Genomic DNA, 16,942 nt, shown 5'->3' on the forward strand with positions numbered 1-16,942 from the left:
TGTAAATAATCAAGAGTTTAAATATCGGATTAAAATAATGATTTCGTCGTATCGATATAAAGAAGATAACAATTTCTATTTCGAATCGTTCAAATCTATACAAGTATATATGATTCCCATATACTATTACAAAACTTTTAGGGTAAATTTTAAATTTTGTAATTACATAAATTTAATATAAACATTTGATTTTAAATATAACATTTAACATTATATTTTGTTTTAACATAAACGCACGAATGACATATCATTATAATGAGGAGATTCACTCGAAGTTCGACAATATAACTATTTAAATTTATTTGATAGCATCTGCCACAAAATTGTGATAGAAAAAAGAATGTAAAGGATCGTCTCTTTCTTTTTTGTAGAAATTGATAACGCGAAATACTTGAATTAAAACTGCATATTTTTTAATAACATTACAAAACATAATAATATTTAAATTTATCGATTTCATAAGCGTATACATTTGACAGATGATAATTTATCAGATACTTATGTCGTAATATCGATTTTTTAAATAAAAGTATACATTAATCTTTTGTGAACTAGAGATGGAAAAAAAATCAACATGGCGAATCATGTGGAGTATGTCATACCCTACTCATACTATACTTCATCATAAGCATACTAATTTAGTATGACAGTAATTCCACTGTCATAACATCGATTTTTATTCCTTAAGATGTAAAACTAAAAATAAAACAAAATAATAAAAAGATATTAAATTCTTTAAGCTTCAAAAATAAGAAAACAAAAAGTAAGAAGGTGTGTAAATCTTACTGAGATATGTCACATCCTACTTAGCTCACGGTTAAAGATGTACGAATACGTGTCATATCTCAAAGTATTAACAAAAATTTTAAAATTTTATAGATCGTTTTATCATTACGTTGAGTATATATATAAAATTTAAACATATTTTTCTTATTAGTTTAGAAATTATTTAATTTTTCGTTTATTTCTGATTCTTACATAAAATTTTTACTTGCATAACGTTTTATAACACTTATTTGCAAATTTGGTGAAAAAGTAGCATTACAACCTAAATCAAATTTTTTTATATTAATAAAACTCTGATAAATATTTGCGCAAAGGTTTATTTCAAGATTTATTCATCTATTCGTTTAAAAATTATTTGTCTGTAGCAAAAACTGTAGCAAAATAAGATAATTTTCAATACAAAAATTATAAACCAAATTTTTTAATGTTTTTATTTTTATCAAACAATAAAAAATTTTAGTCGCGAATGTTCCGATTTTACGGCTAAAATTGGAGCATTCGCGATTAAAATTTTTTATCGTTTGATTGGGAAAAAAAGAATAAATTTAAGATGCTATCACTTTTTAAATTTTGATATGTTTTAGCTCGTATTGTATAACCAAAACATTAAAGAATTGAAATAATATGAATTTCATGTTTTATTTAGAAATTCAAAAATTAGAGAATTAAAAATAGTAATTCTAATAACAGTATCAATAGTAAATTGAAAGGTTTTTTTACATAAATTATGTTACGTAAATAATTTTGTTGAAAGAATGATTAGTAGGTGAAAGTTCTTGAAATGAAATTAATCATCTAAATGCGGGAGGCGATAAATCATAATCTTACACAATCTTTATCACAATTTAAGAAAACTGAAATAACCTTCGAAGTGATACAGAGCGGCAAGGCATGAACAGATTAAGTGGACTAAATCTGATGTATGTATGTATATGTCTAATTGCAGCATAACAAGAGTCATCACAACGGACGATGTTATAAGAAAGTCAATACTTACGCAGGTCTTAAATTTGCTTTCTAATCAAGTTTAACAAGTTAGAAGCTTAATTATTTTAGCGCATGCTTGTACTCCTATGTAGATTCGTTTTTGGTTCCGCGAGTGATTCGGTGGATCGGTGCACGGCATCGATCGCTGCAAAACAAACAAAAAACCCTCTTCGAAGAAAAGGCGTCCTGTAAACGTCACTCGACTCAACGTATCACGGCGGGATTTCCGTCGCAGAGATGATGATTTCCGCGAACCAAGTTCCCCGTGGCGAGCATCCTAGATTAGCGAGTCGAGTCGCAAAAATTCGCGACGTCGGCGATTTAATTCTCGCGCGGTGTCGGTGCGGGATGTGTAGGGCGCGCGCGCGCGTGAGAGAGGTGGCGAGGAAGAAATGATCTCTCGACGGAGATTAATCGAGCGCGTCGATCGCACGGACGGACGGACGGGCGGACGTGTGCGCGCGGATTATTCGGACGAGGACGACAAGCGAGGGTTTATCTCGCGGCTGTCGTCATATCGCGGACTCGGGGTTACGGCGAGAGGTTACGTTTTCTTTTTTCTGCGCTTTTTTACGCTCTCGCTTTATCGGACTCTTGCGTTACCCGATAGTGGAGTGGCACGGCGAGGCGCAGCGCGGGACGGCACACGGAGATGTCTCTTCTCTTCTTCGCGTCACCACGTCCCTCCTCTTTGTCCCGTCCGCCGCGCCTCCGATTGCGCGTCGATTTATCTAATCGGACCTGGCTGGCCGCGTGGTGCGTTAAACGCTTCGCGACGCGTCTTATCTTCAGGATCGAGAAAATCCGGAGACGCTTCTCGCGCGCGGTTTTTACGTAATCCTCGACGATCGGCAGCAGATAACACCACTTGTCCGGACAGAGAATAGAGTCGCCCGCAAGAAAAAAAAAAGAACGCTAGACACACGTTTCCATTGCTTTTTGTTGCCTTTTTTTTTTTTAATTTACGTAAGGATGAAATACGCGTCGATATTACGCACATATGCAAAAAATAATCGTTAACTGAGATTCTTAATCATCAATCATAGAAGATTAGTACAGCAGAGAGTCTCCTTAACTTTGACCCTATGGGGTGATAAGAGCGGAATGCCAAAGTTATAGAATACCCTCACCACAGCACGAGTCTACCAATCACCGTGTACTTAACTCGCGTAAGTACACGGTGATTGGTAGACTCGTTTTGTGGTGAGGGTATTCTATAAAAGGAAGGGGTATGATATTAGTGTTTGTCACAATAAGAATAAGTAAAAGGCTACTGAGAGTACCGCGCGGCTATTTTTGCGCAAAGTAAATTGGTCAGTCAATAGACAAAAAATTCCTTTATTCATTCCGATAATGTTCGAACGTTTCGACTCTCTTTGGAGTCATCACCAGCGTGAGACAAATTTCAAACAATACGCACAATAATATTTCTAATAGTAATAGCGATTAATTATTTGGCCATCGTCGATCCGATATGCGGCTGAGTCACTAACGGTTTGCCGGACCCGAAGTGCAACTTTCCCACCGTGTATGTAGATAGAGGAGATGGCTTGATCTCCCACCAAACGAACCCGACGAAGACCAGCGAAGCCGTGGATAAAAAGAACTCGACACACTTTTAATCCATATCAGTATTAAGATTTCCGCAATCGCAATCGATCAGACGTTTCCAACAGCGCTGCTTACAAGTGACCTATTAGTGTTTGTGAAAGTACGTGTGAAGGAATGCAAAGATTATAGAGGGCCAAAGTTAAGGGGGTTCTACTTTATGGAAATATTGATAAGATGGAAATATCATTACAATTGTATGACGATATAGCGTGCCGCTTTTGTTATCGTCGTCGAGGGCTTAACCATTCGTCGATAATTAAATAAAGATCACTGATAATATTTGAATTTTCCATTCAATTAAAACTGACGGATATTTTGCGTTAATGAACTAATGTACACACTCAACTTTTATTTATTTCTAATTTATATGTTTAATGCATTATGTAAATGGATGTTTTAATATATTTGATGTTCAGAGAAAGCTTTGAGGATAATTAAATGTAGGAAATTTACAAAATAAACTGCAGCGCTATTGTAGCGGATCAATTTTCAGTTAACTAATCGTGTAACGATGCGGAGAAATATGATTAGGTGTTCTCTGAGGCTCGTCATAATAGAGACAGCTTGTATCGTAATCAAACCGTAACCATGTCAAATGTACACGTGAAAACAGATCTGAGTGATTGAACTTTTTTTTAAAAAAGTAATTGACACTTTTATTACGGAGATAATTACGAGAACCAACTCACTGGAATTTCTTGAAAGACACAGAAACACACGAAAGATATCTTAATTGAATCGGGAGTTTATCTTAATCGTGACAGAATATATTGCTAATAACAATTTTATTAGATATATCACGTTGTGAAGTATCGTTTAAAAAGCTAAATTATTCAAAAATGGGCCATTAATGCAAGGTAACCATTACAGAATTAATTAACAGAAAATGTAAATTTAACGAAGCGCTTTTTATAGCCGAGGAAAAAACCTAGATATTTTAAATCAGACGTATATCTGAGGAGATCTGCATTATTATTCCGACTTTCACTCTTCTAGTTTGACTGATTAACGAGAGGCGATTATCCAAATTTGTTGCGCGAACCGTTCCGTAAAGCGGTTCTGGAATTACTATTTATAGACAAAATTAATGGTATTGTTGCACTAATGAAGACAAAAATATTCCAATAGATCGTGACGAAACCGGAAATCGTCGCGCATTTCTCATTTGAAAATCTCAAGGATCATAAGCGCGCGTGCACATTTCAGCTGGCAAACAGGACAACCTGGCTCATTATTTGCTTCCGTTTGCAAAGAATCGATTAATCATGCGCATTAAAGAGGATTTTACTCGGCTCACTGTTGACGATATTTTTTGGGTCATTTTTATCCATTGTCAAGAAAAAGTCGATTCTAATCTAAATCTTAGAGTCATGCTTAACAATTTTGTGACAATTATTTCTGCCGGGACAAGTATAATATATACATGACAGTTAATATAATTCGAATTTTGTCACTTAATATCAATTTCAGATATAGTTACAAATATACTTGATATTCAAAATTAAAAGGTCGCGAGAATGACTCTCTGATAATCGAAATAATGCGTATTTTTCCGCTATTAACTTCAAAAGTGAGATATTTTGCATAGAATACGTAACCGTAATTACGAAAACAATTTCACCGAAAGATTATTACGATATTACTTCATTCGCCCAGCAACTTCGCTTTCCCCCCCCCCTTTTTTTTAAAATAATTTACACGATCTCTAACCAGGTTTATCTGTAGCCATGTAAATGCATTTCGAAGTGCACGCGTGTGTGCGTGCTTCCTCGTGCGCAAGTGAACTTGGCTCGATTAGTCGTCGCTAATTTCTGTACCATCGATGCCCACCTACGATTTACGTCTCGTTTCTCTGTTCGCAGCCTGTCAGTGAGTGGACGTCGCTCAACGTAGTTGAATGGATGTCAGCCCTAAATCTGTACCACTATGCGGACGTCTTCAAGTCGAAGGACATCAAAGGCAGCGATCTGCTTCATCTGGATCGGGAAAAGCTCATGGTAAGCCGATCATCTTAATTAGTTATTAGCATACCGGTCGTTCATATATCTCGGGATTAAAGTGGCCAATGCCATTCAGCGGAAGAGACTTGAGAAGCCGCTCCGAACGGAGGAGCTTCGAATGTGGGACGTTCAAAAGACTGCTGTCCGTATTAAATTATTGTAATCAAAATTAATTTTATTTTATTAGTAAATCACACGCTTTATGCTGCTTTTACCATAACACAGTAATCCTGATAATAGCAAGTAGATTATAATAATTTACTGAAAAGTAGACACTTAATGAGGAAGGAGGAGGGGGAATAGGACATATCATGAAACCATTATAACGTACTCTACTTAACTTCGGGTTTTTTTTTTACGAGATTAGTGTGCCGATTTGGAAGCGATGTGGAATATTAACTAAAAATGCGATATCCTTATAAAATATAAGATTAAAAATGTCCAGTTAAAGCAATTCGTAAAAAAAAAAAATCCAAGCGAAGATTAAACGAGATGATTTTGCTTTCTAATATCTTTTATCCATATTCCGTTAATTGCAACGGAATGAGACTAAATCGACTTCTATTGACTCTATACAGTAGAACCTCCTTAATTTTGGCCCTCTATAATCTTTGCATTCCTTCACACGTACTTTTACAAACCCTAATATCGTACCCCTTCCTTTTCTAGGATACCCTCACCACAGCACGAGTCTACTAATCTCCGTGTGTACTTTGCTCGCGCAAATACACGGTGATTGGTAGACTCGTGCTGTGATGAGGGTATCCTATAACTTTGGCATTCCGCTCTTATCGTTCCATAGGGTCAAAGTTAAGGAGACTCTACTGTATTAATTTCGAAATAGTTTTCGATTTAATGAGCAATAAATACACTGGCCTCGTTTGTGCGAGTTCACCCATCGGCAGCTAATTACTTTATTATGGAATTTTTCTCGAATTTATCGATAACTCTAAAAGCACCAGCGGTTTTGCTAATGTGATAACCGGCCATTTTCTCCTTGATCAGTTAATCCTTTCGTATTAATCGACCACGATTTAGAGAAATGCGACTCTTAGACGCTTATTAGAACTAATTAGCAGTAGGAATTAATGCACTGTACCGAGCTACTGTGCAAAGAGATTACGCGGAAGTCTGTTTATTTACGTTATTATCAAACGTAGAGATTTCCGTTCGGAGAAACTGTTCCGCGAATCGAGCGATCTAGCGGGGCGCTGTTCGATTTTTGCGATGAGCACTAATGATCGCACACTCACGTGACAGAACCGTGCAAAAAAAAAGTGCAAATGAAGTCTCTTGCATTTTCGTGTCCCACTTGATTGAAACTTAATTCTGCGGCAAACAACCGTCAGCAATTTGTTCTGAGCTATATTCCTACTTTTAGAATGCGCGCACATTCAAATTCTTCTGGTTTAAATTCGATATATATTGCTGGCATGCAAACTCAAACTCGTGGTATATTTGACCGAATATCCGTCTTATGACCGATAAATTTTGTGGTTTTTTTTGCGTTATAAACTTTTTTTTTATTTTATTTTATTTTTGAAAGGAAGAGAAGTTGTATTAAAACGTTTTATTTTCATTTCAATGTTTATTGTCACGTTCCGAAATTAAACAACTCCCCCTCGGGCTGTATAAAAATTTGCTAATATTTTTTTTCGATTCTTACTTTTTTCTATATATTTATGAATATGATGGAACATATTTTCATATGAGATTCTAGTTTCACAATTTTTTATACGACAATCTGTCATCTGACAAATCTTAACACGTACCTCCAAGTTCTAAAATAAAAAGACAGTGAAATCCCCCCCCCCCTCCTAAATCTTGTATTGCAAGTGATAAAATCTCTCGATGCCTTTCCGTTTTTTTTTTTTTTTTTGTGTGTTTACCGAATCATCAGTCCTTGATTCTCGCTCGTTTCGAGTCGCATCGGCAGGCGAAGGCGGAATCGCGCGATCGAAAATTCTTCGGCTAATGCTCGACAGAGATGATGACCTCGAGTCGAGAGTATCTGGACGACGTTTTCCTTGGCCCGTTGACCTTGTAATTGCCCTGTAGCGTCTACTGGTGCGCCACAATCAAGTCTTTATCGAATCCTCCTCTCCCGACATATCTTTCTCTTCTACCCGTTCGGCGTCGATTTTTCTTTATCGTCGATTTTGAACGACCCGGAGCTTTCGAGCGCTTTCGGATGTATCCCTTGTGATATATTTATCGCGCTTTTTACCGACGTAAAGTTGCGCTTTCGCGGCAAGGGGGTTCTCTATTAAGACGACACAATTTTTGCGTGCGCATCCCGTCGCGTCTCTATTGCCACGCGCCTATCCCGATTCCGACGCAATCGGTGGCGCCTTTTACATCGCTCTCAGCGCAAAACATTGCGGTAGAATTACCGCATAATGCATGAAAATGCGAAATATGTAATTTAACGTGCTGCGTAGTATCGCGATAATTCATTATTTACAACTCCTCGCGTTTTCGTTATTTCGACATAACGATATATTTATTATCGCGTCTGCCATTATTATTTTGTATCGCAACAAATTTAACGACATAAAAAAAAACGATTTTATTTTAATACTTGTGTTAAGTTTTAAGGAACGCCCCCACGCGAAATAATAGGGAATATTAAATTTGCTGTAATAATCGCCGTATAATGCGCTTGTTGTAAAGAAACGTTCAATTACTGAAAGCTAAAATACATCTTCAAACATAAAGATGTGAAAGACGTTACATCTTACGATTGATAACGCGCTGAAAAAATATTAGATAAATATTGCAATCGTGAAAGTGTAACCTTCAATATCGTAAAATAAATTCTGTTTTGTGAAATGTATCGTATAAAAATAAATTTCATTGAAGATGAGGATTATTTTTTTTCAAACCTCATTGACGAAGCCCAAAGTTGTTTTTATGAGATTTTATATCTATTGTTTATGTATACGTATAAAATATCTGTTGATTAAGTTTTATTTCTTATTTTTTCCCTTCCCTAATCACCGTGCCGTGTTGCCGTGCACGCTTAAAATGCTAAATAAATGCAGCCACAAAAGAAAATGCGCACACGTATCGCCGTAGCTATTAAACTCTACGAGACGTCTGCAGTTCTACGGAGCACAATGCAAAGGCGCTTTTTTCCTACGTTGCAGGACGCGGTGCCCGATGAACGGAGAATTTGTTCATAATGATTCAGTGGCGTAGCTGGGATTATTGTTTCCTTTATGCGAGTCTCAATGTCGTTACATTGTCTTCCTATTGGCACGTCGCTGTTAGGATACACGTTAACGTCGAATTCATAATCTGTCTTTTCAAACTTGCGATAGCACAAACGTGTTGGACGATGGAATTAAAAAAAATATTTGCTTTGATACTGTTATTCCTCTGGACAGTCTCCTCTTCTGTCAGCTGTGCCCGATCGATATCGAGCTCAGCTGTAGCCGATCGATACGGGACTGTTGACAGGAGATGAGAGAGTAGAAGATCGTTTCCAAGACGGCAGTCTGTCAACAAGCAGACATCTTAAGTTCCGACCGAGATTCCGGTATGAGACGAACGCATTAAGAGAGCGGTTCCGAGGCTTTATACTCGTTCAGTTACCGTGTCATGGTGTGCGAGTGTTTTCTCAAGTATTCGGGAGTGTTCATTGAAACTCTTTGAATTCTTAAATTCACATTTTTTTTCCACGACCGCAATAGAATGAAATGCCTCGTACGTAACAGTACTATGTTAATCTTCCGTGGTTCAATGTCTTTTTCCCTACATTCTTAGTTCAACCGGGTCACTGACGCCTGATAGCGTTTTCGAAAGGGTTATCGGATTAAAAAAAATTCGAAGCAATTCTCATACACTTTTGCAACATTCCAGAATACAATTTCACAGTTGTTTGACCCGAGACGTTTTTCATTTGTCTCGTACGTATCGAAGTTTGAAGCAGAATAATTGAAAACTGAAAATTCACTTGGGCCTTGAAATTATGACGTTGAACCGCGGGAGATCGAAGCGGGAATGCAACGTAACAATTTCATCTTTCGGCGGCGTCTTCCGTCATTTTTAAGATACGAGGAGACCGATAAGCGAACCGATAGTAGCGAGTTAAATTCCTTTCATTCTCGCCGCGCGGTAGCTACGCCGCTGTAATGATCGCATCGTGCATGCGTTTTCCCCGCGCGTTACCACGCGCCGCATTATCATAATTATGCGAGAGGCCCGCGCGCGGAGTAACGGGTCGAGACGGACAATCGAATTACACCGGCCGGCCGTATTGGCCCAAGTTCTCGCACCGATGTTCGCCGTGGGAAAACGGGCGTTTCTTCGGACTGTAATTACGCCCGCGTTTTCCACGCCGGCGGCGACGACGGCGGCGGCGGCAGCGCGGCGGCGCGAGGCGGTAATTGCGCTTGTTCACTCACGCGGGCGTATAATAAAAGCGGCTTGAATTACAAAAATCCGTAGTGGAGTCACGCCTGAAAATCCGGGCGCGGGCTAAATTAGCGTTAATTAAAGAGACCGAATCGCCCGTCCACTGATTGATAATTGCGCGGAACCGCTACTGGGGACGTGAAGCTAATGTCACATCCGGGATTCGTTCGCCTTAATCATTATTGCGATTCTTCTTGAAGAGTCGGACGAAGTTCTCCTTATTATTCGCTCCGACATGTTCCCCTTCGATTTGGAAGCAAAGTCGCTGCCAACTTTTATGTATTTCAGAATCAGTCGTACAATGAAAAGAACAATTTCATTATAGTATTTAAAAATTTAGTTAGACGCAGATCAGAAAATAATTTTATATTTGACTATCGAAATAATTACGTAAGACGTTCAAGGATGATGTTACTATTGTAAGAAATTTTGACATTCTAGCAACTTGTTTAAACGTCCAATATAAATTTCCCAATGGTTCAACATAATTATTTTCAGTTCTGTATTTCAGCAAAATTATCCTTTCTGTGTTTAAATTACAACCAAGTGTCTTCTTCGATTTTAATAATCTTTGGATATTAAAATGTAGCAGAGATGCAAATAGACACCTTTTCTTTTTTGTTTCTTTTTATGAGTGTATTCTCGCATGTTCAGAGGATAAATCCTTTGAAAAAAATTGATTATTTTTCTCGAAGCGAATATCATCGAAACTATAAAGCATAAAAAAATTTTTTTTAATCAAAGTTGGATGGTATAAAAATTTTTTCAACTTTTATCGAAAAAATTTTTTTGTAATTCTATTTAAAAAAGTATCTTTATCATTATTATAAAGTACTCTTGAAACCATTTTTAGCTATTATTAAAAATCTTTTTATAATTTGGATGTTGGCTTCGAAAGAAAATAACCGATATTTTCGAAGGGATGTTTTACGTGCGAGAATGCATTTATATAAAAAAAAAAACTATGTGTCTCTTATTTTTGTCAATATTTTAACGTATACAAAGCTTATTAAAATCGGAGGGCGAGACTTGGCTGTGTTCCTTTGTTCCTTAGATCATCGATTTCCGATTATCAATCTTCCTCAAATGGGGTTTCTCACGAATTTAGTGTCGTCGCGTTCCTCGCAGGGCAAACGCTGCGCGTTTCGCCAAGGCTACTCCGAGCGTAAATCGCGTATTATCATACTAATTGACTCGTAAATCGACACTGAATGTTCTTTTAGTGCGAGAAATCGTTTGAGTCTCCCACTCAACTTGTCCTTCGGGCAGATTTTCCCGTTACGAACGCGCGGCGAGACAATAAAAGAGCGTATCCCCCTTAAATTTTTTTCGCCGCGGTTCCAGAGGCGTCTCAGGCATTCGCCATCGCTTTCCTGAGGGATTCTTTTCAATTCGGTTTTTATGAAGAATTTATTTCAGACAACATCAGTTAGGAGCCCGTTACCGAGGAATTATTTTATTGAAGTGACTTACAGCGGTACGTTCTAAAATAAAGTCCGCTTCTTATAGTGCTCCTTGACGTTTTGTTTGCGCGAGAAATAAACGGGGGATGCAAAGTGCGCTCGTATCCGCGAGTACTCTCGGGCGAATTCTCTCCCCGTCGCGTAGTCGCAAAAGCGGCAAATTCTTCCGAGCGTTTCTTGGCACTTGAAATAAAATAACGAGCGCGTCAAATTTTATCGCCGCGTTCTCGCACGGCCGCGTAATATATCGATCACCTTACTTTTGCCGGCTTGTCGCCGCTAATAATAGCGTTTGGCCCACTGCGCGCCGTGGCGCCGGCCGAAATAGCGCGAGAACGCGCGCGCGCGCACGCGCGAATAGACGAGTAATTCGAAAAAGGAGCCAGCTGCCGGAAGTGCTTTCCGTGAAACTAGATTTATTTTTCTCGCGGTACAGAGACAATTTACGCAAAATGAAATCGCGTCTATTCTTCGTTCAACTTTTCTCGTCGAATCTCTCTTTTACACAGCTTCTTCTTCTTTCTTCGCGCATTTTTTTATCAAACGGGTCGACTGTTCGAAATTTGCGGCGCAGCGCGGGTAACAAAAGATTTACAGCGCAACGCTTAAATTTTACGTCAATTCCTCACGTTTTCGTAGGAATTTATATCTGCAGAGTGTACACTTAAAAAAATTTGATAATAGCTATCGAATATTGAGTGAAATAATGTTAATATAGCCAGAAATAATTTTACTTTTCAAAATATTTAATTTTATAATTAGAGGAGAAAATAATATGTGGCTTTGCAAGTAATAAGCCTACGGCTATTATCTCCGTTATTAGGCGATGAATTCTAACAATTCCTTACGGACTTATTTGTTTAATAGCCTGCCATTATATAGTGGCGCTAATATGCTAAGGCACAATAACCGACAATTGTTATAAACTTTTCAGCATTTTGAAACTTTTTAAGGTACAAAACTATTTCAAGTTTTTATTAACAGTTAAGAATGTATATAACATTTCTCAAGTTATTAAGAAAATTATGAAAAAATTACAGATTGTTTTATGTTGCATTGAAAAGTAGTAGAAATAATGACGGCAATTTTTTATCTGGATAACAAGTTGTTTTGATAAAAAGTAGACATGTGGTTGATGAAAATATAATTAATAATGAAATAATGAAAAAAAATTTGAATTTCTTCATTTAAGTACTTTAAATATTCAAGATGATTTATGTAAAGTTTTATTGAGATACAGAGATCAATTCTGTAAAATAAATAAAATTTATTTATTTACAAAATAACTAAATAGACAATCGCAATAAAATTTTGTCGTGAATCGTCTTGAATGCTTAAAGTACTTACACGAAAAAATTGAGATTTTTCTTAATGTTGTAAAAACTTTAAAACATGCTGTAAAAAGCAATTTAATTTTTAACAACGAATAAAGTAAATAAACTATAAAAATATGTTATTACATAAAAATATATTTCATATATTTTATTCGAAGTGTTAATATTAAATACATTTTCAAATTTACTTTGTAGAGACCACGTGTTCGATACATCCTTAATTACACACACTTCCTCATTATTTTTAAACTTGAGCGTATTATCATATGAATGTATTATCATACGTACACTCAAGTGTTTTTTTTTTGTTTAACTTTTTATTCGGCTATATACATTCCGAGTTATGCAATTATTCAATAGCATAGCATATTATTAATATGGCTGCTTAAATGTAACTATTATCGAAAGTTTCATATCGAAATATTTCTTCAATAAATCGATTGTCACTCTAGAGGGATACGTTCAGAAACATTACAAGTTTTGACAGTTTTTCTGTGATCTATTTTCTAATTAAAATCAACATTTACTTTTATTATAAAATTTCGCGGTTATGTTGTTGATCTTTCTAACAATTTATTTAAAACACACACACACACACACACACACACACACACATATATATATATATATATATATATACCATATAAAATTTTGTATCAAAATATTGTGTTTCAAAAAAACAATTTTTTAAATTTATTATTGAAATAATCATATTACCACCTCGTTTTCTCTTCTATTGATTATGCAATGAGTCACATTTTTACAAATTATGTGTTAAGTAATGAATATTCCATTACTTTACAAGTCTACAAGTCTGGAATTTACTGACGTACTGATGAATATAATCGTTAAAGTTTCAATTGAAAAATTGATTATTAACAAGTTATTCAGTAAAATGTAAATGGATGCCATATTCCTACCTTCTCCTCTGGTATATATTAATATATTTAATTGATATATTATTTGTTTCAACATTTGGTAGCTATTACCAAACCCTTCTTTTGCACTATAATTTATTTTTCACTCTTCGATACCTTTTTAATCAGTGCGTGCCTCAAACGAGACTAGATTTCACGGTTGAATTTAAATTATTGAAAGTGGGAAACGCAATTTTCTCAGCCAGTCGCGCCGACGGCGACGAGGCGTTAAAACAATGCGGCTCGGGTCAAGTCTGCTTGCGCCACGCTCGTAAACGTTGTAGCGCGAATGTGGGGAATTTAAATTGGACGCGAGCGCGGAAAGAAAGCTGCGGTCAAGTGATTCAGCGGGACAATATTAATGGGGGACTTCCTGGAACTGTACTCGCGCATCGACATTGAATCGGTCGATGTGGGTCGATTAAGATAACGTGATTAACGCGCAACTAATCGCACGACGATTATCTCATCAGGCGCGTCCAGTAGCAAATATGCAATTCACTGACGCATATCATTCTGCATCGCACGAAGGTTGCGAACATTTTTACTCTCGGCTCTATAATCAAGCAGCTTGTTAACACATTTGACGAGTTCTTAACACGTTTGCACGTTTCCACGACACCGAGGCAGACATTGAGAAACGTAGAAACACGGAATTTCAATCGTTTCGCTTCGTACGACGCGTATGGGAGTTACGTTTCAGTTATAATTATAATTACAGTTTATACAAGCCGTTCTGTAATTATCGTATTTGTTTCACTGTAATTAACCTTTTTATTAGCCGTTTTGAAATCGATGTTCCGTCAGAGGATTGAATAATAGTTGTAATTATATATCAAGGTGTATATACTTTTTTTCCTTTTTTTTTTTTTAGAGAGGGATTATGAAAAATTTACTGTCAACTATCCTGTCTACGTCGATATTCGTCGACATTAAACTTTTCATCGGCGTAACTGTGTCTCTCCGCGTTCTCATTTTTTTCTTCTCTCTTTTTTTTATTATTATCCGAAACACGCGAAACAACACGTTGATCAGCTACTGATCGACATTCCACAAGTGGCATTCCCGGACAATCAAAGGCACTGCGATCCGTGCTATTAATACACGGCACGACGTATTCCGCAATAGAGAGATACGGATGCTTCGCGCGACCGAAGCGACTGTGACGGGTGACAAAAGGCTTTCGGGCTCCGCCGAAGGTCTCCATTACGCGAATGCGGCTCGCATCCGCAAACTCGCGAACCGCGGGGTGTATTACACCTCCTCGCGAGCGCCAGCGCAGGTATTGTGCAGCGGTGCACACCCGACACCTGTTGCCTTGGCCGTGCTCTAGGGAAAACGAGATGCCTGCTGGGAGTGAGAAACGTGGAGAGAGAGAGAGAGAGAGAGAGAGAGAGAGAGAGAGGAGAGCGAGCGAGAGGGTCGTAACGACGCGTATAAATTACGATCGCCCGTTCGGCGTGTGTTCACCCCTTTTACGAGCGCGGTGCTCCCGACTCCTCAACGTCCCCCTTGACTGATTTACCGCCGCGGTACCCGCGAATTATCTCTCCCCTTTTCGCTCTTTTTGCGATATCGCCACTCTTAGGGAGTATTTTCCGCGGCTTCGTCCGCGAAAAGGGAGGCGGCACGCTGTAATTTATAACGCGAACGATCGCGAGCGATCTCCGCGGGGCCGGACTCGGAAAGTCTGAAACTCGCAGTAAATTTGTTGAACAGCTCATATACCAATACTGGATACTAACTTAAAGACGCGTAAAAAGCGCGCGGCGTGCATAATATAATTATGAAATAAAATACGAAACGCATTCTGCGGTGCGCGATATACCGATTGAATTTTTATAACCAACGATGAAAGAACACTTCCTTAGGAATTGAAAAAAATTGCAGCTTCCGCAGTCGGGAATTTGAAGCTCCCAGTTGCTATTTAAACGAATCGTGTTTGCGCAAACAAGAAAGCTGTTGATGAAAACTGGTGTTTTAAGGATGTATAAGATATTTCTCAAAACGTTAAAAAAATTATGGAAAAATTACAAATTGTTTTATATTGGATTTGACAGTATATATTGGAAAAAAATTTGATAGCAATTTTCTATCTGGATAAAAAGTTATTTCGATAAAAAATAGACGTGTGCTCTAAAGAAAATATAATTAATTAATAAAACAATGAAAAAAAATTTTTTTTTTTAATAATTAAGATGATTTAAATATTCAAGATGATTTATGTAAAGTTCCACTGCGATGTAGAGTTCAATTCTAAAAAATAAAATTTATTATTTATTTAGAAAATAACAAAACAGACAATCATAATAAAACTTTTTATAAATTATCTTAAATACTTGAAATATTCACACAACATTTTTTCTTAATGTTGTAAAAAATAATTTAATTTTTAACAACAAATAAATTATAAAAATATGTTATTAAATAAAAATATAATGTTATTCATACAACTTTTATATAGTTTATTTAAAGCGTTAATATTAAATTAAACAAATTTCCAAATTTTATTTACTTTGCAGAGACTGTATGTTCTATACGTTCTTAAATTGCCTCATCAAAAAATCGTGTGACATCACGATTAATTTTATTTTTATAAGACATTTTAGTAACGCGATGTTTTAACGAAGGACTGGCAAAGTTATTCTATTCATAAATGACCAGAGGACGACGAAAAAGTGGGCCAGTGGATCTTAATCGGTCGCCATCTCCGAAGCGTTGAACTCTTATTAGCGACTGGATTATTTACGACAAGCGTATTATTTTCCCTCATTAGTCATCGTGTAACTGTCCCCGCGCTTGACTTTGTCGCGCGTTATGTGTCCGCTCTTTATAGTCGTCGCCGTTACGATCTTGGCTCGCGCTATACCCTTGCAGATTTACAACCGTCATCGGAATACACGCGCACGTTTTCGCCGGCACGGCGCGGCGGAAAAGTCTCCGACTCGGTCCGTAATTCTGCTGAATTGGTCCCGAAAGATCCCACTGCGGTGCGAATGACATTAAATCGGTCAAAAGTTACAGGAATGCCTGAAATTGTGGTCTTCAAATATTCAAATCGACAAATTATAATTTCACAGCAGCTGCGTAGAATATTTAAACCTATCATTTGAAGGACAACGTAACTTAATTTTTATCGAAATTGTCGAGATATTTAAAGGAAATTGTGTATCTACCTCTCCTGATTCTGAATCTCTTAACATTAAAATTTTTTTTAATGACCGATTCATTTATCGTCTGAAACCTATATTATTTAGTGTAATACAAATACACTGAGAAAAAATTTGTTAAGATAAAATATTTAATCCGATACGATTAACTAAATATTGGATTGATTCAACAATTATTTAGTTGCGCAAAAAAGATATAGTTCATTAATGTCAACCATTCAATTTTTTAATCCAAACTTAATTAAATCACCTCCA

At 36.9% G+C, this 16,942-nt stretch overlaps 1 protein-coding gene across 2 annotated transcripts in view; it reads left to right on the forward strand.

Annotated features, from left to right (window-relative positions):
* Window positions 1–16,942, forward strand: part of LOC105195470 (phosphatidylinositol 3-kinase regulatory subunit alpha) — a 79,474-nt gene that overhangs the window by 36,903 nt on the left and 25,629 nt on the right. For both annotated transcript variants that reach the window (XM_011160879.3, XM_011160878.3), the window contains one exon: window positions 5,247–5,381. In XM_011160879.3, the coding sequence (XP_011159181.1) occupies window positions 5,247–5,381 (135 nt within the window). The remainder of the gene's footprint in view (window positions 1–5,246; window positions 5,382–16,942) is intronic.

Source organism: Solenopsis invicta, chromosome 10 (genome assembly GCF_016802725.1).
Source record: "Solenopsis invicta isolate M01_SB chromosome 10, UNIL_Sinv_3.0, whole genome shotgun sequence".
Classification (NCBI taxonomy): Eukaryota; Metazoa; Arthropoda; class Insecta; order Hymenoptera; family Formicidae; genus Solenopsis; species Solenopsis invicta.